The following is a 25,485-nucleotide window of genomic DNA, read 5'->3' on the forward strand; positions in this document are numbered from 1 at the left end:
CGGTATGCAAATCAGAACGTTCTCCCCTCCCCTAGCGGGCCGGCCCGCCCCGCGCACTTGCCGGGGGCGGCGGCGGCGGCGGCGGCGAAGCCGGGCGGGAACCGGGCGGGAACCGGGCGGGGGGGGTCCGGTCTTGTGCGGTGGCCCTGGGGGGGGGTCCCCGGCCCTGTGCGATGTCCCGAGGGGGGCCTGGCCCCGTGTAATGCTCGGAGGGGGGGCAGCCCCGTGCAATGTCCTCGGGGGGGGTGTTTGCCCCCGTGCAATGCCCCCGGGGGGGGGGGTGCTTGGCCCAATACAATGCCCCCGGGGGGGTGTCGGCCCCACGCAGTGTTCCAAGGACACCTCGGCCCCACGCAGTGCTCCAAGGTTTCCCCAGCCCTGAGCAGTGCCCCTGGGGGGGGGGGGGGGGGACACACCTTCGTGCAACACTCTCCCCCCCCCACCCCGCCCTCCAAGGGCACCCCACAGCCCCCCAGGACCAAGCAAATAACCGTTTCCCACAGCTGGGGACGGAGCGGCGCGGGTTTGGAGGACACAGCGGCTGCTGGGACAGGCAGAAATGTTCCCGTTCAGTGTGAAGGAGAGAAGATTTTTGTTAAGAGCTGCCTCAAAATACCCCCGAGATTAGAAATAATGTGCATTTGCAATTAAACATCCGATCGCCGCTCGTGCACCGTTCAGCTAATTGCAGCGCCCGAGCCCAGAGGGGCAAAAAAAAGCTGGGGTGGGGGGGTGGATCACTGGGCTGATTTAAAATTCAGCATCTCTAAGTCTTTTTCTCAAGTGTGTTTTTACCAGATTTGTGTTGGAGCTGGTGCTCGCAGCTCCCAACCTGCACCCCGATTCCTGCGTGTTGAGCCAATAACCCCCCCAGGGCCAGGCTTACGGCAGCGCTGCTTCGACGGATGCTTGCTCGCAGGTCTGCTCTTTGATACTGAGTTCGATTTTCCCAGCTGTAATTTATACACCGATGGCACTCATTGGAAATAAGGAGTTAAAAATTAAAGCCCACTTTAGAAAAAAAAAGATTTATTTTCATGACGTTTCATTTTTCCCTCTCTAAAATAACCCAGGTGAATCTTGCATTTTGGTTTTAAACATTTCCCACCCAGCCTCCAAGAGCTTTAAATTTCCATTTACCAAAGAAGTATTGTGGGTTTCCAGTATCAGGAAACCCCGCAGCTTAATTTTATGCAGGCCCCTTAGATAACACCTAAGCCCTGAAAAATAGCATGGGACTGATGGCGGCGGCGGCAGGGGGGGTCCAGCCTGCTTTGTCCTTGCACCACAATAAAGCTAAGTTTGTTTGCATAGGAAAAAAAAAAAAAAAAGGCAAAATACATGGGAAGAAAACACCAGAGTGTTTTTTTTTAAAAGACATCTTCCAAACCACCGCGATACCAGTGCCGGACCCCCTGGCTCGCTCTGCTTTCTTGGGTGGTGGGATGCCCAAAACACACCCCCTTTCCCCTGTGCCGGGCTCTGCCCCGTCCCCCCCATCCCTGTAACACAACCTGGAGGAAATCTGCTCCATAAATAATCCCAGCCGGCTTCGGGGCGGCTGCCAGGGGCACTGCTTGTTCCCCCTCGCCATCCAGCTGGCCGCACATGTCCTGCCCCAGCCCTGTGCCCGCCACGCGACCGTCACCCGGCCCCGAAAGGACAAGGGGTCTGGGGGAAACCCTTGCCCCCCACCGGAACCGGGAAGCAAATCCCAGAGACCTCCCTTTTGCCGGCGATGTCCTTCCTCGTGCCAGCCCCCGAGCACCTTATGTGATGTGAGAATGGCAGTTCTGGAAAAAAAAGAAAAAAAAAAATTTAAAATAAAATAGGGGATATTTTTATTCATGCTTGTCTTCTGCTAAAAATAACCGGCGTTAATCTGCCTTGAGAGCGCGGGGAGGAGAGGCGTCCCTCTGCCTCGGCTTCGCAGCTAAAAGCTGCATCGGTGAATCTCTCAAGCGTGTTGGAGAGCAGAGGAAATGGGTTTTCTCCTGGTTTCCTTCCACATGTGACAGCACGAATCGATGGCCCCGGGTTTAAATCGATGGCCCCGCGGCAGATGACCCGTGCGAGATGCTCCCCCTCCCAGGGGGACCAAATCCATCCTTCGCCCCCCGGTACCCAGATCCCTGCCCGCTGCCCATTTTGGGGAGCAAAGCCGCTTTTTGCAGCCTGGTGGTGCCGTGGCACCCCCTTTCCCCACCACGTGCACCCCTCCGAGGGCCCGATTTGTCACCCGTGGGACGGGGCGCAGCGTGGCAGGAGCGCGGTCGCGGGGAGCCGGGTGTTTACGGGAGGTGCAGCCGGGTGTTGCACAACAGGCAGCAGAGTACGGGAGGACACGCTGTCCCCGTCACCGGCCGTGGGTGCAGCTGCGCCGGCGGCAGGGACGGACGGTGGGGCCAAGGGGACATGGGGGGACACTGGGGGGGGAGTTGGGGGGGGGGGGGCCAGCAGGGCAAGACCACCCGCTTGGCATGGGGATGCTTGAGCCAGGGGGTGCGTAGCAGCCGGCAAGCTGCTTTCTGCATGAAATCCCCCCTCCAAATGTTCCTACCGGAGAGGCCATGGGTGGGATACTGGGTGTCATCGTGGAGCCCGGCCGGTGGCAAGCGGCCGGATCCAGCCCTGGGTGATCCCTCCTCCGGCTGCGACCCCCCTCTCTTTGCTCGGACTCACGGCTCCCGCCATAAATTTTTACCGGCAGAGGGGCTGAGGCATCCCCGGCACGCGGGGGGGACCCCCGGAGCAGCCCCTGCTCCATCGCAGGCCTGATCCTGTCCCGTCGCCCAGCGTGGCCAGGGCTGGCCCTTTCCCCCCGCATTTCCAATCCATAAATTTCCGGGTTGCGATCCGAAACGCCGGCCCTCGTTGCAAAAAAACCTCATGCAAGCAGGCGGGGGTACCTCCAGCCAGAGGCTTTGCCGGGGCTGGATCGGTCCCCAAGTCCACGTCTCCCTCCAGACACCGGGGACGGCTTTTACCGGTCGAAAGGACACAAATATTTTCCCAGATTATTTCCACCCTGGGGAAAAGAGGGAAAATCCCTGCACCCCCTGACTGGAGATGAGTTGGGGGGGGGGGGGGGGGGGCAGGGTCCAGAGGTCCCCCAGCCCCACCGGAGATCCAACCCCGCACAAGCGAGGGCAGGATGCAGCGGGGCCGGAGCGGGGAGGATAAATAAAGTCCGGCTTTGCCGTCCTGGCCTGGGGCCACTTCGAACACAAAGTACATTCCGGTCTGGACGTAACGAACTGTACCAGCCTCTGCCGGGGCGGGCGAGTGACTGGGGGTGGCTGGGGCTCCCCGCCTGCCCCGCCGGGATTGGGGTGTCGGGGTGCAAGGTGGCACCCCTCTCCTGCGTTAGGTGCAGGGGTCGGCGGAGGGTGCAGCACCCCCGGGGATGCTCAGCAGCGAGGCTGTACCGTGCCGTGGGGATGCTCCCACCGGAGGGATCTGCACCCCAAAAACACCCGGGAGGGATCCCCCCCTCCCTGCCCTGGGGTGGGGGGGGGGACGTCGCCCCCAGAAGGGACATGCACAAGCGTGACTCAGGCCAGTGCTACGGCTGCACCCCCCCCCCCCCAAACTTCCCCCCCCCCCAGCTCCCAGGGCTTCGCCCCCCGCCGCAGCATCCCCAACCCCATAAGCCGCAATGGGGGGAGCCCGGGGCGGGGGGGGGGGGGGGGGGGGCGGCCGGGGTCGGCTCCTGTCCCTGCTCGGAGCAGCCCCGGCCGGGCCGGGAGCCAGGAGCCCGCCCTGGGGACGCGATGTACCGGGAGCGGGAGCGCAGGGACAGCCTGCCTCGGCAGCCGGGGCCGGGGGGGGCACCGGGGAGGTGGGGGGAGACCCTGCCGGGAGAGGGGGGCTGTGCCTGCAAGGGGGCATCACCCCCCCACACCCCTTTCAGCATCCCCCGTAGCGCATCCCCAGCACCACCCCAGTACCCCCACCCCAATATCTCCCCTGCATTTCCCTCCCACCCCCGGTGCTGGCCCGCTCCCCCCCTCCCCAGCTCACCAGCATTTTGGGGGGTTTTAATGCTAAAAATACCCAGCGAGGGGGATCCCAGCTGGGGGGAGCCACCCCCCCCCCCCAAACCTGGCTGTCACAAAGCACCCAGCCTTGAGCTCTCCCTGGATTTAATCCCCCCCCCAGCCCCTCAGCCCCCCCTCGCCCTCCCCACCTCCCCATATTGCGCTAATTAATTCCTCCAGCACCGCAAATAATTCAGCCTGAGGATTTTTCCACTTGTGCCCCGCTGGGAAGCACCAGGAGGGGTTCATGGAGGTGCGTGGGGTGCCTGGATGTCCCCCGGGGCCACCTCTGTGTCCCCGTGTCCCACTTGCAACCTCCACTACTGCCCCGAGCTGGGCAGTCCTCAGCCCTGGGCTGCTCTGGGCTGGGGGAGCATCCTCAAGGGCCCCCACCCCTGGCCATGCTCCCAGCCCCAAAGCCAACCCTGAAGGATGGAGGAGGGACGGGGACCCCCACACCAGGTTTTGGGGCCCCCCCGGGGCTGCGGTTTGCCTGGAACCGGTCCCTGCCTGCCCGCTAGGTCCTTCCCCTCTTCCAACCCCAGGGAAAAATATCGGAGCGGAAAAACAGGAGAGTGTCTGACATTGTTCCCTCCGTCACATGCGAAGGCAAAGCCGGAGAGGCCGGGAAAAATCTTCAACAATTGGTTTTGGCAAGAAGAGGCAAACCAGAGCTTTTCATGAATTTTTTTTTTTTGTTGTTGCTAGAAAGGTTGCTTTCCCTCCAGCGAGAGCTTGAAGCACGGCTTCTTGCCAGCTCCATCCCTAAACCATCTCCCCAGGATGGTGCAAACCTGGCCCAGATTTAGGAAAACGCAATTGGAAGTTGCAGGATCAGGCCCCCACATCCCTGGGGGCTGCAGTTGGGTGTGCGGGGGGTCTGCCCCCCGTTGTACCCCATGGCTTGGACCTGCCGTGGGGGCTTTGCTGCTGCAGGTCCAGCTTGAGGTGTCCCATGTCGGCACTGGGTGGTGGGGGCAAACTGGGCCATCTCCCCAGGGATTTGGGGTTCCCCGAGCCCCCGGTGCTGGTTGGGGTGTCCCACACCCCGCAGGGACGTGCTTCATCCCTGCGGCTCCTGCTTTGCAAACGCAGTGGCCACCTCCAGCCAAAAGCCACCCTGGCCGAGGGATACCCCGAGGGGGGCCACTGCCCCCCCAGCTGCACCAGCCACCGCCCTGCCATGCCCCAACCGAAACTGGGGGGGGGAAAAGTCATCCAGAGGGGGGGAAAAATAAAACCCAGCTGCAAAAGCAAGCAGGCAGCCCCAGATGCCTCTGAGCACCCCTAAACACCTCTGGGGCACCCCCAAATACCTCCGTGTACCCCCAGACGCATCCGGGCAGCCCCTCGGGTGCGTTCCCGCAGCACGAGCCTCCCACGAAGCACAGGCACCCCCAGCACCCACCCACCCAAACCCCATGAGAACCCCTGACCCCGCCGCAGGATCGGGCCCCTGCATGACACCAGTCTGCAGCAAACTGGGGGGGTTGGAGGGGAAATCAGGCTGTGCCTGGGGTCTGCCCCCCCCCCCCGAAATCACTGCCCTAAGCTAGGTGCTATGGGGCTGCTGCCTGCCCAGGATCCTCTGTGAGGGTGGGGGGCAGCTCAGCCCCCCCCAAAAGCATTTACCCAACAGGGTGAAGGCTGCAAGAGCAAACCCCCCCCCCCCGGCCCCCTTTTTTGGGGGGAGTTGTCAGAGCTAGGAGGGTGCTCCCCATTTGAGGGGGGGGGTCTTTGCTGGGGGTGTCTGCGAGGATGGGCATCGGGTGGGCACCCCACTGGAGACCCCCCCTGCACCCCCAACTCATGATGGTACATGGGGGGGGGGGGAAGAGTGCGGTGAATTGGGGGTGCAGGGACACCCCGGGATGGGCAGAGAAAAGGAGCTTCGAGCGCATCTTTGCAGAAACGCAAAAAGAAATTACTGCCGAGGAGAGGAAAAGGCAGCGTTTTGCGAAAAAAAGGGTTAAAGCAGCGCGGAGGAGAAGAGGTGAAGGCCGAGGGCTGGCGGAAAGGGGGGGGGAGAGAGGGAGGAGGGAGGTTGGGGAGAGGGAGCGCGGCTCTGCGAGAACATCCTGTACCCTCCTGGTAAAAACAGCCCGGGCGGGGGGGGGGGACAGCGGGGGGGGCGGGAAAACCTCCCAGGCCACCCCCCCCCGGTGTATTGGGGGACACTGGGGGCACCCCATGGGTGAGCAGGAAGGGATGGGGGTGCAAAGTGGGGTGCAAGCCTGGTGATGGGGTGACACGGGGGGGGGGGGGCGTGGGGTACCCCCCCCCCGTAACGCCCCTTCAGCCTCATACTTCTCCTTGTTGCTTTTTAATCAAGGGGGGGGGGCCCTGTGCAAAGCAGGGTGGGAGGAAGGGGCACCCCAATGCTTGCACCTCTTCATTGCCCAGGGTGAACTGAGATCCTGGGGGGGTGCATGCCCCCATGCCCCCCCCCCCAAGCTCCAAACAGGGTGCTGGGGGGGGGGGCACCAGGGTCACGCCAGCAGCTGGGGATGGGGTTGCACTGCTGCCATGCAAAGTGGGGTGCAACCCTGGTGATGGGGTGAGACTGGAGGGGGGGCTTGTGTTGCCCCCCCTGCGATGCTCTTTCGGCCTCATACTTCTCCTCCTTGCTTTTTAGCTGGGGGGGGGGGACACTGTGCAAAGCAAGGTGGAAGGAAGGGGCACCCCAACGCTTGCACACCCTCCATCGCCCAGGGTCCCCGGCGGGAGGGGGGCATCCCCCTAAGTCCCCCCCAGCCCAGCCAGGGACCTCACTGCAACAAAATCTGCCGGCACAAGGATGCCCTGTTCATACCCCCCCTCCCAGCTCAGGGTGCCCCCACCCTGGCGTAGGCCCCCCCCCCCGTCCCCAGGGCTGGCAGCACCCCACACGCGCCGGGGGCCCCTTCCTGTGTTTGTTAAGACTCCGTGAGTCAGGCGTCTGGTTTTCGGTTTAAGCCAATATTTACCAGCCCAGAGCTGCCAAAATAAAGCTGCCGCTTCACCAGTAAATATAGGGCTGAGATGGGGCGGGAGCCCGTTCATGTGGTGTGTGTCCCCCCCCAACACAGACACCCCCTTCCCACCTCTCCAGTGCCCCCATCCTCCTCCTGCCAACATAGGGACACCCCAAAAATGGGGACACCCCAAAATCCCCATCATATACACCAGGAATTGGCCCAGGCTGGCCATCCCCCCCCAATATCTTCCCCCTCCAGGGAGGGGGTGAACCCCAAAGCAGGGCTCAAGGGGTGTCAGGTCTATGGGGCTGGGTGCATTTCAGGCCCCTCCCCCCCCCGAGGCTGAGCTGCCCCTGGGGTTGGGGGGGTCCCTGCTAGGCTGGGGGGGGTCCCCAGGGCTGGGGGGGGCCCAGGCTGCGGGCACACTGCGGCTGCCCTCTGCTGGTCCTGGCACTGCCGGAGTCTGGACGTTGGCCGCATCCTGCCCATGCCAAGGATGCAAAGCCCCGGACGAGGCTGGCCCTGGGCAGAGGCAGGGCTCCCAGTATCCCCAGTATGTGTCCTGGGTGATGCCAGCCTCTCCAGGGTGCTCCCCACTGGTGTGGAATGACGTGTGGGGCTGGGGACCCCATGTAGATGGCGAAGCCAGGGAGAGACCCCGTGTCCCATGTCACCTGCCCCACGTCCCCCCTCGCTCTGCCCGGGGGTGCCTGTCTGCCGCAGGAGAGGGGCTGCTGTCCCCGTCCCTGTCCCCATTCCCATCTCCCCCTTCCTCCAGACCTCATTCCACACCCACGAGGACGTGGACCTGGTGGCCTTCTGCCGGGACCACCACGACAACGAGACCAAGACCCTCAACGCTTTCATCACCCACCACAAGTTTCAAACTAAAATCCAGGTCAGCATTTTCCCCTCTTGCAGCTCCACTGAGCCAGGCTTGCAGGGGCCAGCAGGTCCCTGAAGCATCCCCTGCCCTGTCCCCACGCTGCCCCCCGTATCCCCCCCCCCACGGGGTGGGGACCCCCCTGGCTGTGCCACCCTCCCAGCCGTGTCCCCGGTGTTTCTGCAGGTGCACATCCTCAAGCTGCTGGTCACCCTTGTCCTGGAAAGAAAGTTTCCTGCAGGACATCCTCAGCTGCCCTGTACAGCCCCCGTCCCCCCATCCCGCCCCCCCCCAGTGCAGAGCCACCATGGGGTGCCCGGCCCCTCGGGGCGATGGGGAGCGACACTGTGGGTGCTGGTGCTCCTTTTGCCCCCAGGGATAGAAACACGCGGGGTGAGGATGGCACCGGAGAAGCCAAGAACCCCCCCTCCGGTGACCCCCTCGCCTCCTGCTGCCCCTCCAGCTCTGCCAGGCAGGTGCCTCCTCTTCCTCACTCCTCCGCAGCACATCTGTGCCCCCTCCCCATGCCCAAACCACTGGCTCCGAGCTGGGCATCACCCCCCCGCAGCCCACCCTGCCCAGGGCACCGCTCTGCCAGGGGCAGAGTTAAGGGGATTTGCCGCCTCGCCGCCAGCTGGGGCTGCTCCCAGCATCACCTCGCCCCAGGTCCATCCCGAATTCCCAAAACTCGCTGCACATCTCACAGCCAGACAAGCTGCTGTAAAAGATGCTGGTGGGGGTGCTGCACGAAGGGCCCCCATGGCGCGTACAACCGCCGCCCGTACAAAGTCCTTTTCGGGGAGGACTCCCACCCAGCCGACCACCTCCTGGCCACGTCCGCCCGCTGCGAGGAGGAGGAGCAGCTCCCGGCGCGCAGGGTCATCCAGCGCCCGCAGTGCGACGCGGCAGAGGCAGACACAACCACCGAGCACCCCCACAGCTTCGACACCACCTTCGAGTCCCTCTTTTTCGGCGACAAACCTTTTCTAGGGGACGTTTCCAACCAAAGCAGCGGCAGCGGCAAATAAACCGAGTCGAGCACAACCCGACAGCTCCCTCGGATCCTGGGGCTGCTGCATCTTCCCCCTCCCTGCACCCCCTTTGCTAACGCTCCCCCCGAGCAGAGCTCACCCCATGGCTCGCTGCTGGCCCGGCCCAGATTATTATACAATTGCGTACGATGCGCACACGCATATAGGTAAAGCCGTCACGTCCCTGTGGCTTTTTCCGGCACCTTCTGGCCCTGCTGCTCCCGTCCCAGGCCGGAGGGACACGTCGAGTGAAAACGCTGGCTTGCAGCTCGGCAGAAGATGCTGTTTACTCGAACCTCCCCCCCGCAGCCGGGGCAGCGCGGGCAGGTCCGGGCATCCCTGGGGAGGGGATAAAAGCAGGGTGGCAGGGGCAGCATGGGGCGTGACACCGGGGAGGGTCTCTTTTCCTTCACCGCGACCCGTCGGAGCTCCGGGGATCCTTGCAGGTACCGAAGTCGCTGTTGGTGATGGAGCCCACGATGGTCTTATCAACGTCGCAGTTCAAGCCGCTCTCGCAGGGACATTCGTAGTAGACCCCATAGAGGCTCTGTGGAGAACCAAGGCACGGTGCAGCGCGGGGGACGTGCCCCTGTCCCCGGCCACCCCCGGGAGAAGGGGAGGACGTACCTTCGGAGAGCACTTCTGGAACTCGGCCGCCTTCGGTGCGCATCGGGCCAGGCTCAGGCCGCTGTGCCGGTGGCAGCAGCCGCTCTTGCACTGGGCGCTCTGCAGGCACAGCTCCCCCGTGTCCTGCACCATGACGCAGGGCGTGAGCACCGGGTCCTTCTCTGTCGCCCCCTTAATCCCCCCCCCAGGCATGGGTCCGGGGGCTTTGGGTGGGTGTCGGACACCAGCTCTGCCTTTTGGCTGGGGCTCAGCACTGCTGCCAGCACCCCCAAGCCTCCCGCCCTGCAGCAGTTCCTCGGTCTGGCCCAAAATACCACCCGCTGAAGTGCTGGTTTCTGCTGGGCTCACGGGAATAGGGCTGAGACACCGCTGGGAAAGCGTCACCCCTGCCCATTGCCTGCGAGCCCCCCAGGGAGGGGGTCCTCACTGGCACAGGCAGCTGAGAGCTTCAATCCCATCCACGTTCAGGCTTCCCTGTCCCTTTGCACAGGCGCTTTCCCAGGCTCTGAGATCCCTCCAACCCCTAAAAACACAGCACGCCATCCCCACCTGCCTCAGTTTCCCCAGCCACAATAAGTTTTGCTCTCGGCAGCTGCAGCCGTCACCCCGGGGCTCCCCCACGTAGCTGCTGCCAGAGACCAAAGCACCGCGGACCCCTCCAACCCCCCCATTGCAGCACTCGGGGCGTCCCCCGGCTGTGGCAAGGACCAGGTTGGCATCCCTCTTACCAAGTTGAAGATGAGCCCTCGCTCATGCGGGGCGGGCAGGGCCGGGGCCAGGAGCAGCAGGACCAGGAGCAGGGAGGGGGACAGCACGTTGGCCATGGTGGGCTCACTCGTGTCTCCGCCACGGGGCCGGCGGGCGCTTTATAGCGGGCGTCTCCATCAGCTGATGTGGCTGCTCCTATCACACCCCAACTCGTGGCATTGGGGCTGCGCCGCGACGCCCTGCCCAGGGCAGGGAAACAGCGATGGCCGTGCTGCCAGGCGGTGCCACGATGGGGACAACTCGCCCTGTCCCCAGGTGACCATGCCACACTGGCGATGCCAGCCTGCCCTTTGGCAGCTCCTTTGGCCAAAGCCAATGCGAAGTAACGGCACTCCTGTGCTTCTCCCGGGGGGGATTTCCAGTCTTCCCTCCTCTCCTTCGCCCTGCCTGCAGGGAGCCGTGGAGCTGGGGTTCTCCAGGACACCCTCCTTGCTGGGTGCTGCTGATGGGTTTATGGGCAAAGCGAGAACCGGTGCCACGGCAGGAGCTCTGCTCCGTGGGAAAGCACCAATCCCCAGATCCTCCATTGCTCAAACGTTATGATCACAGATGCCAAGAAACCCACTCGAGAAAGCCCAAAGTGTGGCAGGAGCAAGCCCACCCCCCTGCTAGCATCCCGCCGGCCTCGCTCGGTGCTCCGGAGCCCACCGAGGTCCCCAGCCCGTGGGCTGCCATCTCACCTTGCCCTGCCCGATATTTGCTCTCAGTGTTTCAGTGCTTGGGGGACACGGCTGATGAAAGGAAAACAGCCCTGGGAACGGCACAGCTTTTCGCGCCCGCCTTGGCCTGACCGCTCTCGGCAATGATTAACGCCGGGGCAGCCCTGGCCTTCGGCGGCCGCAGGGGTGACGCTGAGGCTGGCGCTGGCTGCAGGGTGACCGTCACGCTGGCATGTGTCATCCGGGTCCCACGGTGGGAGCTGAGCCTCTGCGGTCCCTTGGGATGCAGAGCAGATGTGACTCCTGGAGAAAGGTCCCAAGGTGGCTGCAAATGCCCGCAGCGCGTCGGGGCAGGCTCCGGGGCTGCCCACGTTCCTCCGGCAGCAGGACACTGGAGCCTGGCAGAGAGCTGGCCCTGCCCCAGGTGCTGGCTGATGCCCCAGAGTGTCCCGGCAGCAGGATGAGCCATTTCCCTTTCTGCAGCGGAGCTGTGGGGACTGTCCCCTCCCTGCCTGCAGCCCCAGCCAGCCCTGGAGTAGACAGGGGGGCTCCAGGGGTCTGCAGCCCCCCCATCCCCATGATGCAGCACCCCATGCACCCCCCCTCCAGTGGGGGAAGACTCTGGTGACAGCAGCTGGGAGGGCAGAGGGGAGCAGCCAAGGGGGCACGGCATTTGGGGGACACCCTGGAGGTCACGGCACAGCCCCTGGTGCATCAGGGGGGGCAAGAGTCACCCTGGGGAGCATCCCAACGCGCATGCTGGGGCATGTGGCACATCCTGGGATGCATCCAGGGGTGCGTGGTGCAGCCCAGGCACGTCCTGACACACGTCCTGGGGGTGCTCGGCACATCCCGGGGCACAAAGCGCGTTGGGGGGGGACACAGAGTGCACCCCAGAGCGCACAGCAGGCCATGGGGCGCATCCTGGAGCACAGCCCAGGGGCGCAGGGCGCATCCCAGGGCAGATCCGTGGGGACACGGGGCTCATCCCACAGGCACTGGGGCGCATCCCAGGGTGTATCCCAAGGCACATGACGGAGGCACGGGGCGCATCCCGAGGGAGCATCCCGGGGATACGGGGCACGCCCGCGGGGCGCATCCCGAGGGAGCATCCCGGGGATACGGGGCACGCCCGCGGGGCACATCCCGGGGCCGCATCCTTGGGGCACGGGGCTCGTCCCGGGGTCCCATCCCGGGGCCACAGGGCACACCCTAGGGGCGCATCCCGGGGGTGCAGAGCCCATCCCGGAGACATATTCCCGGCGGTACGGGGCTCATCCCGGGCTCCCAGGGCGCATCCCGAGCCCATCCCGGCTCGGGGCGGAGCGGGGGGTGGCGGTGGTGGGAGGGTTGGGGGTCGCGCCGGCTCCTCCCGGGTCCCCCCCCCGGGCTCGTCGGAGGCGGGAGGGGGGGTCGCGCCACCGCCCCCCGGGGCGGTCCCGCCGCCGCCGCCGCCGCTCGCCGCGTTCCGCCGGGGCGGGGCGGGGCAGCGCCGGGCGCCCCGGGGAGCGGTGCCGGTGCCCGGGGAGCGGTACCGGTAGCGGTACCGGTGCCCCCGCCATGCCCAAGCTGCTGCCGGCGCAGGAGGCGGCTCGGATCTACCACACGAACTACGTGAGGAACGCGCGGGCCATGGGGGTGCTCTGGGCCCTCTTCACCCTCTGCTTCTCCATCTTGATGGTGGTGACCTTCATCCAACCGTACTGGATCGGCGACAGCATCGACACGCCGCAGGCCGGCTACTTCGGCCTCTTCTCCTACTGCATCGGCAACGCGCTCACCGGCGAGCTCATCTGCAAAGGCAGCCCCCTCGATTTCGGCACCATCCCCTCCAGCGCCTTCAAAACCGCCATGTTCTTCGTAGGCATCTCCACCTTCCTCATCATCGGCTCCATCCTCTGCTTCAGCCTCTTCTTCTTCTGCAACGCAGCCACCGTCTATAAAGTCTGCGCCTGGATGCAGCTGGCGGCAGGTGAGCGGGGCCGGGGGCGATGCGTGGGGGGGCCGGGGGCTGCCGATGGTCGGGCCGGAGCTGCTTTCCCCTCTCTGCCCCCACCTCAGCTCCACCGTGGGGGGGGCTGGCCGTGAAAGGGACACCAGCGTAACCTCTGTGCCCCATTTGCTCCCCCTTACTGGTTACCAGTAGGGAATTTGCAGTAAGTAAAGCCTGTCAGAGCAGCTGAGACCCAGCAGACTCGCTGCGCGTGGGCGATGCTCCCCCCCAATGTGCTGCTGCTGCAAAATCGTGCAACACCAACAGCCCAGCCACAGCCCGGCCCTGCTTACCTTGGAGGGGGGGGCTTTCCTCCAGCCATCGCCCAACGCCGTCGCTCCTGCTCTGCCCCACAGTGCAGCTTCAGAGCATCCATCCGAGAGCACCGAATACTGCAGGGCCGGCGCACGGGGCTCCCTGCTATATTAGGGATCCTGCGGGAATTAATGAGGATACGGTGATAACTTTTGCTGGGTTATTTTGTACCTACAATACCCCCTGCAGCAACCGGTAACTCCCTGAGCTCAGGGGATGACACACTGGGAAGGTGGAACAGGAGGAGGGAACTGACCATAGGATTTGATATCATCACCCATGTTCTCTTACTTTTCCACTCATCCCCACATCCCTCTGCTCATCCCTGTGGATCTCCACCTTCCCCATCCCTCCCCCAACACAGTGAGACACCCGAGACACCCGGTAACCCAGCTCCTGCCTTCACAGCCCCAGCTGAAACCCAACCCAGCCCTTTGCCGCTCCTGAATCATTTATGCCAGGACCCGCCGCAGCCCCCGCCATGCCCGGGTGCCCCCGTGGCAGGGACACCCCAGCTGACACCCCACGGGAGGACAGCCGTGGCATCGGGGTTGCTCCAGTTCCCGGCTAAAGAAGCCAGCTCAAAGCAAAGATTTAGATAAGAGGCTTGAGGCAGCTCAGCCTCCCGGGGAGCCGGGAAAGGCTTTGCTGTTGTATTTGGGGCTTTTATGTACGTATTTGTGCTGGATGGGGGAGAGAAACCTGGCACAGGTGCCTCCAGCCACACGGACGAGCCCAAATCATCCCTGACAGCCCAGTTTCTCTGCCCCAGACTGGCTCTTGGGAGTTTTTGAGCCACCACGGGGCAGTGCAGGTCCTGCTGCATTTCTGGGAGTTATTTTAAAAAGGGTGTAGGTGACAAGTGGATCCATTTTCTGGCCTTTGCTCTGCACCCAGGACGTATTTTCACAGGAGAAGCAATTTCTTTCCAGCTTCCCCCATTTCTCTGTGCCCCTCCTCTCTCTTAGCTACAGGGAAAAGTAATTAAATAGAGGAGAAACCAGCTGCTTCTCAATGAAGAGAAATGCTCTCTGCAGACCTAGGAAGCTGCCCGCTGGCCTTGCCGCTCTCCTGTCCCCAAGCCAAGGGAAAAAAACATTGGCAAAGCATGAGGCAACTGCCCCAAAAGTGTTTTCTGGTTTACCAAGCACCCAGTGACAGAGAAAAGGCACAGGTACGGGAGAGGGAGCGTCTTGCTGCTGCAGCAGGCTGCAGATGTCTGAGAAGGGCAGGGACAAACATCTGCTTGTCCAGAGCTCCCACCACGGGGTTGTTTTTGGTGTGAGAGGAGCCTGGGAAGGCCTCACACCTGCACAGAAACACGTAAAAGACCAGTTACTTCCATGCTCTGCACCAAGGTAACAGTGGAGGACACAAAGAGCCTCCGTTAATCACGTCCCAAAGCCTGGCAGATGAGCTTGGCTCTTCTCCCTCCTGAGCCTGGTCACTCCAGCAAATGCAACAATTTCTCTGAGCTTGTGGGGAGAAAAAAAAAGCACTTCTCAGATTTTGGGACACGAGCCGCTCGGCAGAAGACGGCCCTTCGGCAGCTCGTGCTGGGTTTGTTGCAACTCCCGTGGCAAAGCCACAAAGTGGACGTGCCGAGGGCCGAGCGGCCGCCGAGGTCGCGTGTGTGCCGGGGTCAGGCGATGAGAGCGGCCGCAGGAGGAGCCGGTGGCTCATGGCCGGGCTGGAACCGCTGCAGCTGAACAAGCAGAATTAATCTGCCTGCAACGCTGCTGCTGACGGCAGCTCTACATTAGCAAACCGTAAGCTGAAATCCAGCTACTGCACAGGGCAATAACAAGGTTCTCCCCTTCGTACAGACTAAATCCATCCCAGTTTTGTTTGGAGAAAATATTTCTTTGGAGCGACACGGCCGGGGATGTGTGCGGAGGCAGGAGAGGAGAGATGTTGCCTGGGCAACGCGGCGATGGGAGATGCTGCGGCAGCCTGTCCTTGATGGGGAGCCGCGTGCCGAGCGCGTGGGAAGGCAGCGTGCGGAATCCTGCTCCTCGCTGGCTGCAGCAACGTGAACGAAGCAGAGCCCACGCATGACGGGCAACCACAGGGCACCTTTAAGCCCAGTTAGCCGGTCCATAGTATTTTATCTGTTTGTAGCATCGCGTTCCATGCTCCTCCACCTACCCTCTCCCCGTGCAGTTATCAGCTCAGGAGATAGCTCACGGCCGCTCTAACGTCTCCCTCTCCCCGCAGCTACCGGGCTGATGATCGGCTGCCTGATCTACCCCGACGGCTGGGACTCGAGCGAGGTGAAGCGCATGTGCGGGGACAAGACGGACAAGTACACGCTGGGCGCCTGCACCGTGCGCTGGGCGTACATCCTCTGCATCATCGGCATCCTCGACGCTCTCATACTCTCCTTCCTGGCCTTTGTGTTGGGGAACCGGCAGGACAACCTCCTCCCGTCCGATTTTAAAGTGGAAAATAAAGGTAAAAGCAGCTGGGGCTGAGCTCCCAGCCCCAGTCCTGCTGCAGAGCATTTCCACCCTGCAGCTGATTGCTGTTATTTGGGAGGATGGTGGCTTCCTCCAGTGGGAGAAGCAGGAGAGCTGTCATGGTCATCACACTGCTTCAGAGGGACAAAGAGAGAGCCAGCAACAGGCAGAAAATTGAAGGGAGCACGAGGCAGGAGCCCAGATTGAGCTGGGCTGCATTTCACCCACCTGGGCCTTTCTCCCCATCCTGTTTTAAATTGGAAAACAAACCTGGAAACCACACCTGCACCTTCAGTTTTATACCATACCCCATTAACACTGTAATTATCTTTTTGTTTTACAGAAGAGGGCAATGACTGACAGAGCTGATCACCACGTAAGTGATGCCCATAGTGGTTTTTAACACTTCTTCCCAGCACATGTAATGTTGCTGAAGGACTGACACCTGTATAGATTTCAGTGCTATACTCAGATTGGTTTTATTTGTGGTTAAAGGGGAAATAGTCTTTGTTTTGCCTCCTGAAACCAGGAAAACAGAAATCCTTGCCAAGTGACAAAAGAAAAAAAAGTTAAAATTTGAAGTAATGCTCCATGTGGCAACACCTGACCTGTTCTTTCTCTTCCCAGGGACACCTAGAGCTCTTCTTCCATCTGCCCTTTTCTTTAAAGTGACTTTTCCAAGAGTCACTTACCAAGAGAACTTACCAAGTTCTGTGGATTTTCTACAACAGTTCTTTTCACCAAAGGGACCGCTATCGGCTCACAGCTCTCATGGAGTTTATTTGATGGGAAGAGCCCAAACTGGACACTTTTTTTTTTTTTTTAGTCTATCAGAAAACCTGGGGAAAAGGGGAGGGGCAACAATTTGCTGCTTCTTGGGGTTTGTACACCTTCTTTCAAGGAAATTACTTCTGAATAAAAAAAAATTAGCATTTTGGGTTTTGTGCTAGTCTCAGGCCAGGGGAAATCCTCTGCCGTGTCCCAGGTTGCCCCCTTGTACTTGGAAAAAATACGGTGACACAGCCAATTCCTAGCAAAACCATGAATCAGCTCCCTACTCCGGGCAACAGTTACCAACCACAACCTTTCAAAAAGGGCACTGTTCTGGGGGAAAAAAAAAAACAAACCAAAACAAAACCAAAAAAACCCCAACCCAAACTGATCTGCTGGGCTGCAGCTGGGCTGCAGCAGGCCTGCAACAGTACCTGCAAACTGCAGCAGATGGTGCCAGTCAGCATCAACTCACCACACCGCCCGATTAATCTGATTTAGCCATCATCACATCCAACACCCACCTGCGGCAGCCTTCAGCACAGTCCATTTCTGCAGAAGACAAAGCAGCACATCTTCCCATCCAGCTCTTACCTGGTCAGGACCCCAAGTTAACCTGTATTATGATTTTCATTTCTACTTGCTGTAATTGGTTGGTTCTGCAGCAGTCAATTCAATTCAGTTCTAACAAGCACCTTCCAGTTTTACACTTCCCCCTTAAAAAAAAAAAAAGTGTTTGGGAAGGTTTTATTAAGACACTTTGCTAGGGAAGACAGCAGAGAGATGACAGGCTTGGAGAAAAACCTATTTTAGAATGGAAAAATTCCAGCAGAGCTGTCCTGCTATTGACCACTCTTCTCCCCCTTTTAAAACAGATCACAATACCAGCAACAAAATCTTCATCTACACCATCTCCCAGTGTCTCTGAAAATCAAAACTAAGTGCTCACTAGCAAAGAAAATTCAATCGATGGGCCACTAGCTCAGAAGGAACAGACTTACAGAGGGAACATATGAGGAATAGGGCTCAGTTATTAAATAATCTGTTTATTGTATGGCTTTCACAAAGAAAAAAGACAAAGCACCCAAGTAGAAAGAATAAAAATGTATTTTCCTTCAGGTTTTAGACTGACACAGCAAGTACAAATCCTTTAGTGTGAGCACTTTACGGCAATTTGGAAATTTAACAAACCCCAAGTGAACGAGCACACGGTACAAGGCTGAATCCTGACAGCTACTTCTGCAGGTCTTCAACTCACAAGCTGGCTCTAGCCTTGGCTATCATGGTAAAAAACATCCTCCTCCAGTCAGGGGTGGCAGAGGGAAGGGAAGGAAGGAGCTCTCAGAGTCGAAGCGTGCAGACCCCTTCTAGGAAAGTTCTTTAATCAGCCAGTCTCAAGTACACAGGACACGGGTGAGCTTTCAAGACAACAGAAATTGTTTGCCCTGCCAATGTATCTTCACAGTATGTAGACAGTAGGTATTTTGGAACCCAGTCCTGTCTGCAGTCCTTCTGTAACAGATATGGAAGTGACAGGTGACTGGAAAACTCCAGATGAAAGGGAAAAAAAAAGTCAAATCAGCAGTTTAAAACTCTTTTGGTATGTTACCTGCCTTTAATTTTAGATTATATGCATAGAGAACCTGATCTACCCCTAAAAGAACATGCAGCATGATTTGCATTAATAAGCCCAGTCAGGCACCGGACTGGAGAAACCCTTTTCAAGTGGATTAAAAGACACCAAGGTTTATGAATGAACGATCCTTATGAACCAGGATTTCCAAACACACATACAGAAGTGACACATAACAGTGGTCTTGGCAGCTTTGGCAACGTAATCATCTCGGATAGCATCTGCGTGGCCTCCAGCATGCTCCTGCAACAACTTCTATCCTCTGAGAGCCACCACAAATCCAAAGGCCTGTTTGGTCCAGGGTAAGGAAGTGCCTCTGAAGTCTCAATGCTGCCAAATCTTGCTTTAGAGTAGGATGCACTGAATCTGTAACAGGATGGGCAAGTCTAGAAGAAGCCATCATAAAACTATCAAATGCCACAGTGATTTAACTTTTAATTAAAATTAACCCATTTACTCATTATATCCAACCCCTTCTGAGAAGTTTATATAGAAACCCCACAGAACATTTTTACTTGGGATAACTCTAGAAACAGCTTCTAATCCAGTATCTACATGGAAAAGTCAGTTCTCTTCCACTTCTGCTAGCTCTCCTTGTGCTAATGGCCCAGAAAATAAAAAGGCAGTCCCATCCTGGGTAGTTATTTCTGAAGGCCAGCACCTGAAGCAAGTTAAAGGAAAAGAAATCTTTACACTAGGCCTTCAAGTGTTGATTTTGAAAGTCAAGAGCTATAGCATGGCTGTGACACAGATGCTGCCACCCTTTTCTCCGGAAAAAGTGAATGGCCAAAAATTAAGGGCCAGAGTAGACTGCATCAGTGAAAGCCACACTCTCACAGATACAGCAACCGCCTCAAGCAAGGCAAAAAAAGTGCCAGTAAGGGATAAAAACCAAAAAACTTACAGCTCACTAAAATGTTAGAAGAGTTGCCTGCAACAAGGCTACCTCTCTGCAGCCACAGGGCACACCCATCTGTACGCTGAAGATTGTGCGTTGAGTCAGTTCCAGCTTTTGCTTATTTTGCTTGTCACCTTTTAGTCACAGGCACAGGCATTAAAGTAGAAAATGTCACCGAGTTCAGAAACTATTCTGACTATCTGGGCACAGGGAAGGAAAAAGTAAAGAGGCAGGGCACTTTGGAAGAAGAAATAAAGGATACTAAAACCTAGGTTTAAATAGCTCTCTTCAAAAGATTTAAACAGCTAGAACTAAAGAAAAGTTATGCGACTGGAAAGCAAAGAATACAGTAGACACCTAGAAAATGATGAAGGGGATTTGGAGGTCTTTGCTCTACAAGGAACTAACACCACCTTGGTGCCATCTGTTACTTCTCACCCAATTGCTAGCTACTGGACGAACAGCGGGAAATTGACTCCTGAGTCAGTGAGATAAGGAGGCATTCAATCTTCGCATCCCCTTCATGAAGAAAGGAGAGTTGGAATTTAGCTAAGGGAGCTTATCTGAGCACAGGTGAGCTCACATCTGTAACACACGGTGCGTAACAGTGAGGAGACTCAGGAAAAACTTCATATTCTAGTCAATTAGTCTTTGGCGAAGCCTAATCAAGGCAAAACGCAGATGATGCCCACTGGCTGAGGAGAGTCCCCATTGAGTCACACAAGCAAACTCATCAGAACAGGTTAGATTTATCTAAAATCTTGGAAGCCTTGAAGGAAGAACTTCACACTGAAAATGAACAAGGAAAAAAAATGGATCTGGGAAGGGGCAGCTGGGTGCATGTATGTTATGCTGTAAACCAGAGTGTAGTGCTGTGGCATTGGGTTGAAGCCTCTACGAGTTAAGCCAGGGGTGCCTGAGACACTCTGCTGCTGTAGCTCGTTTCTCTGGGATCAGCTCCAACATGGGTAATAAGAAGTCTGTGAATGCAGCTGCCTCATCTTGGGACCACTCGTATTTTTCCACCAAGACTTCAAAAAGGCCCCAGGGCTTCAGTTTGGTGATGTGCTTCAGATCACCTGAAAACCAAGACAGACAGGTTAAGTGCAAGACATGGGAGCAGAGCAGCTCAATAAAATAGGCCAAACAGCTAAAGACGACATACTGAATTCAGAAACTGTTCTGAATAGTTGGGCATAGGGAGTATAAAATGGTAGGGCATGCTAAAGGAAGAAATAAATTATCATACAACCCCTTTTCTATCTGCTTTTGAAGACTGTTCTAGAAATGTACTTCCTTGAAGGCTTCTTTTTTCCCTCCTGCTATTTCTGATCCAATATCAGCAAATACTGTTTAGCTTCATTAAATCACCAACTATACTGGTTGACATCACAGATAAACACTGTGCCGTTGACTTTGGAATACATGCCATACATGCAGCACTGCTTGAGGAAGCAATACACTACTAACAAAAAAGGGTTTGTTCTATAAAAAAAAAGTATTAAACTAGGTCAAAAACTTCTTCTTGAGACTCAATACATTTCTGGGGTACTTAGGGCTTTATGGTAACTGTATAATGCATCCTGAGCAACATAGCTCAGGATGCAAGGCACTATTTAGGTGACTGGCATGCTAGAAATGGAACAAAGTTGTCTAGAGAAAACTTCAAAGGTGAGTCAACAACGGCAGCTGACAAAGATCAGCTAAATAAAGCCAAATCAAGTCTGAAGAAATATCTACAGTACTGTTTTTCTACCTGCTGCATTTGATCAACACCAAGATGTCAAGTACTAGAATGCAGGATACTTTTAGCAGTTAGGCAAGAATGCCTTATATTTAGCTGCAGTTTTACTGAGAAAGCTTTTCACAAAACAAAAGGAAACACTTAAAAGAGGCATCTTTGCTAGCATCTATTGTTAACTGGCATTTCCAGCAAGGCACTCTTGTGTATTTGGGGCAGGGGATGAAGGGATAAATGACATTTGTTTTGTTTCCTTTTACCTTTTTTGGTGAAAAACTCCTTGGAATATTTTCCTGCCAAAATGAGCTTGCGAGGTATTTTCCCCAGAAGTTCTATGATCAATGCAATGTGATCTGCATTTTTTCAAAAGAAGACAATGAGACACATCCACACAAGACATCTCTATGCCCCAGTTTCCTTCTCTAGTATAAGGACAAAGACATTCTCTCCCTTAAAAATTACTTTGAGATCCACCTGAAGTCAGATTACACTGAACAAGGACAAAGTCAAGGGGCAAGCAGGAAAAAAGGTAAGGGCCATTTGAGGCATGAACAGTTTGAGAAACAAGATAGAGAATCCAGGGATAAGAGGAATGGAAAACATCAGAACAAGAACATGGATTTTACTGCATGGTGGTTTACTGCAGAGGCTTGAGCACAGTTGTCCCCTAACACCATTGATTTGGGTAAACAATCTTTTTTGCAAGGAGCCTTTGCATTACTAACTCGTAAGAGAAGGCTCATTGTGAAGAAGCATCTGTTGTTTTTCACTGCCCATTTTAAAAAGAAAATAGACTTAGACAAACACACCTTCATCCCGTGAGTAATCTTCCCCAGAATGAGGCTCAAACAGATAGTCTCCTGTTGCTAACTCAAAGGCCTAAACAAAGAGAAATGAGCACGTTAAATCACTTAAATGCACTTCACAGTTAGACGTACTGCAAGTTGATTCTGCGTATCTCTGGGCCAGAAGCAAAGCAGTGGGAAGAATAACCTGTAGAACTCTAGTACACCATTACCATCTTATGATGTACAATTACTTTGCAACATTTTAATGACTGCATTAAAAAAACATCACGGGCATATCTATGATGAATTCTGGATCACAGCATAATGCAGTATGCTTGTGTGAAATTGTACAAAATTAAGGCATTTCACAGGCTTAGCCTCTCTTCCGCCTCAACAGCATTTTGCAAAATGATGTCATGTCCAAATTCTAGATTTTTTACAAAGATTCTCCCCTCCCTCCAAATTTCAGATACTAGAGACATTTTTCAAACAGTTAATCTCTGAACATTCATATGTAGATACGAAAATATGTTTTAAATGAGAACATTTGCATTAATTTCACCTCACCACTTCTAAATTCCATGATGCATTTACCCTTTTACGTATTCACTTTTACTCAAAACAGTACCTCTGACCTTTTGTATTCTTAGTTTTCTTTACAGACTGCTGTAGTCTAACTATTGAATTAGGCACTCGGAGTAACCACTGCGTAATTTTGGCCACACGTTCTGCAGAGGCAACATGACCATACTGCATTTTGTTTTACCACATTCATCAAAAATCACAGCTTGTTTTCCAAGACAGCAAAAATGACTTCACTTACAATTTTCCGAGCTTAAAAAATAAAGCCCAAGCTTTGATTTGTAGAAAACACAGTGGAGACAGCAAAGAGGCACACGCAGTAACTGACTAGACTGACTTTTTTTTTTTTTTAATTTTTTTTTGGTAAATCAGCATATTCTACATTTGCCAGCTATTACAGGAACAGCTTCAGCCTCGTCTCAGCACTAGTCAGATTATAAAATGATTCCAAACATGCAGAGGATGCATATGATTAAAATATGAATTTATACTGAAGACATCTGTGAAACAGTGCTGGATGCAGCGGAGACGCTCTTTTATATAAAGGTTTTGTCTTCACAATTGCATAGCTGTCTTGTTTCTCCACAGAGCATGATGTCAAAGTACAGTTATATTTGAAATCTGCTGGTGCTGTACAACAAAACTAACTTTCAAAAGAAAAACCACATGTGGCAGAAAAAAATAAAAGAAACAACTTTTGTATGGAAACATGGTATGCAGCAAGTCTGGAAGTTGGCTGAACACCTGTGAGGTTTTTGGCAGGCTTGGCTAGTGACTCAGCAGTCCAGAGTACACAGCACACAGGAGTTTCCCAGAATGCTCTGCAGAGGCGGTTTAAACTCTCCCGGATGACCCCACTCACCATACACGCCGTGCTCCAGATGTCAGCAGGGGTGTTATACCCCGATCCTATCAACACCTCCAAGGATCGGTACTGTCTTGTCTGGATGTCTTCAGTGAAGTGCTTGTGCTAAATAGAAGATACATTTTACTAAACAGTTAGAGACTGTTTAAAAGAGGAGAATCAACAACCTGGAAGGTCAGAGCAGATCAAAGCTCATTCCCATTACATTTAATCCAAATTTTACATCCTCATTAAGTATTTCCTTATATTCCTCCAAGTACTGTTTAAATGCTCTACATGAGACACTCCTTGAGTAAAACAGTCCAGCAATTTAGACAAAAGCAAGCCACAAAAATAGAATAAGGGAAGACTGTTTCAGAAGCTGCACCCGCTCCTATCTGGTCATGACAGATAGGCCATGATTCAGCTACCTCAAAGCAGATAAGCAACACCAATGTAAGAGACCACCTTGCCAGACACTGCAAGCTTGATGTGCCATTCTGAGTTTAAGACTCATCTCTCCCATAAGATCTGAAGTATTTTGCCATTGAAGAAGCCAAGTAAAACAGACATTTCTATTCGAAATGTCAACCGCTTAAAAGCAGCACAGCACAACCATCAAAGAATAAAACTGTGAGTCTCTTTCATGTGCTCATAAATCCACTGAAATAGTTTGACAAACTAATTAACTACAGAACTAGCACATCAGAGCAATTGTTTGCCACTTTCTTACTCTCCAGGAGAGCTACAGACTCCTGCAGAAGTTTCACATCTGCAGATTTCTACGCATTATATGTGACACTGTTCACAGGCCTATTAGAAGTAATCTAATGACCAGCGAGGCACCCAGAACACAGGCTGAAATCCTACATTAGAAGACCATTTCTTTCTTTGTGTCCCTGCGCCCCCCTCTTTTTTCCCCAACATAAGTTTCAAACTGTCACTACTGTCACAAGCAGATCTAAGAATCTGTTTTACAGATTCTTTTCCATCTTGGCATACTGTGAATGAATTAGCAGGTTTAAACAGTCAATGTGAAAAGATTGTAAACTTACCACCCAGCAGGCATTTCCTAGGTCAGCTATCTTCACTTTGAGCTTATCTGCATTCTTGGGCTCAAGAGGATTAAGAAGGAAATTCCCAGCAGTTGATTTTCCTACAGGCAACATGTACAACAGCTGATTAAAGCTACATGGACAGTGTCACCATCTGTCATACAAATCCTATCACCCTCTCCCTACCCAGGAAGGGTTTTGCTTACAGATCAGAACCTTTCCCTCCCCAAAGCCTAGGTATAAAAATCAGCAGCCTGCACTATGAAAAACAGAGCTACCACCATTAAGACCTGACCAGTGTTATAAAGCAGAAGGACAAGAAAGCATATGTAACAGTGACTGTTTCCCAGCACTCTTTGCACAGACTTAAAAAGTCTGTCTATATCTAGACAGGCTTTTTAAATAAGGGCATTGCCAGAAACACAACAAGCCTCTCAACCCTTAAGTCTTCCTAAATCTTTGAAGAAGGAGAGTCCACATATTATACCATCTTTTTGAGATACCCATCACTCACTGCTGCAATGCAGACAGTTACAAGAGCTAGAGTATACATTGGGAGAACCTCAATGACACAGTGGAGAGCAAAAATATTAAGTCACTAAATTACACCCATCTGTACCTCTCAAGCAATTTGGGAGAGCACTGAGAGAAGCAAAATACACCTAGTAATCTAGCAGAGGCATCCAACTAAATGCAGTTCAAGATTCAAAGTCTTGACATTTCACTTGCTACTTTTTGTCCATGTAACTCCCCAGCACTACTCTGCCAAGAAAATGCTGCAGAATTTTTTTTAAAAAAGAAGCACAAATGTTAGTTTCCCCCTCCTTCTCCAATCAGATATACCTCACCTGACCTTGACTCAAAGATGCAAAAAAGGACAGTTTTATCAATTGATTCGAGTTTTTAAAAAACACACACCTGGAATGTGTTTAAACTGCTGCACACTATTGTGCATCTTATGTTCTCCTAAACCTACAAGACTTAGAGGTTTTTTTTTTCCCCCTGAAACAAATCATATTTAAACAAAAGCATTAAGAGTTTTTTTCCCCCTATGCTGTATAAGCTTTCAGTCAAGCTACATTTCCAACTGTAGGAAAACATTTGCTCATCTCAAGCAACTGAGAGGAGTTACCTGTACTCCATGTTAAGAACAAAACTATCAGAGCACACTAATCAGTACTTATACCATAATTTAAGAGCCAGTGACAATTTGTAGACTTACATTTCTAACTATTAATGAAAATCACATAAGAAACACCTGATACAAAGGAAGGAATGTTCCTATACTGAAAACCAAATGTATAGGTACTTTCTAAAAGTGGGAATACTTATGCATTCAATAGTCAAAACTAAGGTGCAACTACCAGTGGAAGCTACAAACAGCAAACGTCTCAGAGTAGGACTGTCAGGTTAATTACTCCTGGCAGAAAAAGTCTCAAAC

The 25,485-nt window shown here is 54.9% G+C and overlaps 3 protein-coding genes and 1 long non-coding RNA gene across 7 annotated transcripts in view; 1 reads left to right on the top strand and 3 right to left on the bottom strand.

The window, feature by feature from the left end:
• Positions 1 to 1,012: 1,012 nt before the first annotated feature.
• LOC115334826 lies at positions 1,013 to 3,752 on the bottom strand. Its single transcript, XR_003921269.1, has 2 exons — positions 2,561 to 3,752; positions 1,013 to 1,793 (listed from the first exon to the last, which is right to left on the bottom strand). It is a non-coding gene; the product is annotated as an uncharacterized LOC115334826 (long non-coding RNA).
• A 5,428-nt stretch (positions 3,753 to 9,180) lies between these two features.
• Positions 9,181 to 12,158, bottom strand: CLPS (colipase). Its single transcript, XM_029999572.2, has 3 exons — positions 10,267 to 12,158; positions 9,539 to 9,661; positions 9,181 to 9,458 (listed from the first exon to the last, which is right to left on the bottom strand). Exons 1-3 carry the CDS (start codon positions 10,360 to 10,362, stop codon positions 9,321 to 9,323), a joined length of 357 nt encoding a protein of 118 aa, XP_029855432.1. The 5' UTR covers positions 10,363 to 12,158; the 3' UTR covers positions 9,181 to 9,320.
• A 234-nt stretch (positions 12,159 to 12,392) lies between these two features.
• LHFPL5 (LHFPL tetraspan subfamily member 5) lies at positions 12,393 to 16,664 on the top strand. 2 transcript variants are annotated; one of them, XM_029999551.2, is made up of 4 exons: positions 12,393 to 12,937; positions 15,491 to 15,727; positions 16,076 to 16,107; positions 16,356 to 16,664. In XM_029999551.2, exons 1-3 carry the CDS (start codon positions 12,526 to 12,528, stop codon positions 16,090 to 16,092), a joined length of 666 nt encoding a protein of 221 aa, XP_029855411.1. In that variant the 5' UTR covers positions 12,393 to 12,525; the 3' UTR covers positions 16,093 to 16,107; positions 16,356 to 16,664. The 2 variants fall into 2 exon arrangements, with proteins under 2 accessions (XP_029855411.1, XP_029855412.1); XM_029999552.2 differs by having other exon boundaries at positions 12,484 to 12,937; positions 16,076 to 16,108; positions 16,360 to 16,664.
• A 928-nt stretch (positions 16,665 to 17,592) lies between these two features.
• SRPK1 (SRSF protein kinase 1) overlaps positions 17,593 to 25,485 on the bottom strand; it is a 28,029-nt gene continuing 20,136 nt past the window's right edge. For all 3 annotated transcript variants that reach the window (XM_041119680.1, XM_041119679.1, XM_029999495.2), the window contains 5 exons: positions 24,045 to 24,145; positions 23,008 to 23,115; positions 21,585 to 21,654; positions 21,036 to 21,128; positions 17,593 to 20,113 (listed from right to left, as the gene is read on the bottom strand). In XM_041119680.1, coding sequence (XP_040975614.1) covers positions 19,929 to 20,113; positions 21,036 to 21,128; positions 21,585 to 21,654; positions 23,008 to 23,115; positions 24,045 to 24,145 — 557 coding nt within the window. In that variant the 3' untranslated portion in view covers positions 17,593 to 19,928. The remainder of the gene's footprint in view (positions 20,114 to 21,035; positions 21,129 to 21,584; positions 21,655 to 23,007; positions 23,116 to 24,044; positions 24,146 to 25,485) is intronic.

The sequence above is a fragment of the Aquila chrysaetos genome, chromosome 24 (assembly GCF_900496995.4).
Source record: "Aquila chrysaetos chrysaetos chromosome 24, bAquChr1.4, whole genome shotgun sequence".
NCBI classification, from domain to species: domain Eukaryota; kingdom Metazoa; phylum Chordata; class Aves; order Accipitriformes; family Accipitridae; genus Aquila; species Aquila chrysaetos.

Coding starts and splice junctions, on each gene's coding strand:
- CLPS (XM_029999572.2), bottom strand. CDS start 10,362: ATGGCCAACGTGCTGTCCCCCTCCCTGCTCCTGGTCCTGCTGCTCCTG. Junction 9,662..10,266: donor GAGGGCTCATCTTCAACTTG/GTAAGAGGGATG, acceptor GTCATGGTGCAG/GACACGGGGGAGCTGTGCCT. Junction 9,459..9,538: donor TCCAGAAGTGCTCTCCGAAG/GTACGTCCTCCC, acceptor GGTTCTCCACAG/AGCCTCTATGGGGTCTACTA.
- LHFPL5 (XM_029999551.2), top strand. CDS start 12,526: ATGCCCAAGCTGCTGCCGGCGCAGGAGGCGGCTCGGATCTACCACACG. Junction 12,938..15,490: donor CTGGATGCAGCTGGCGGCAG/GTGAGCGGGGCC, acceptor CTCTCCCCGCAG/CTACCGGGCTGATGATCGGC.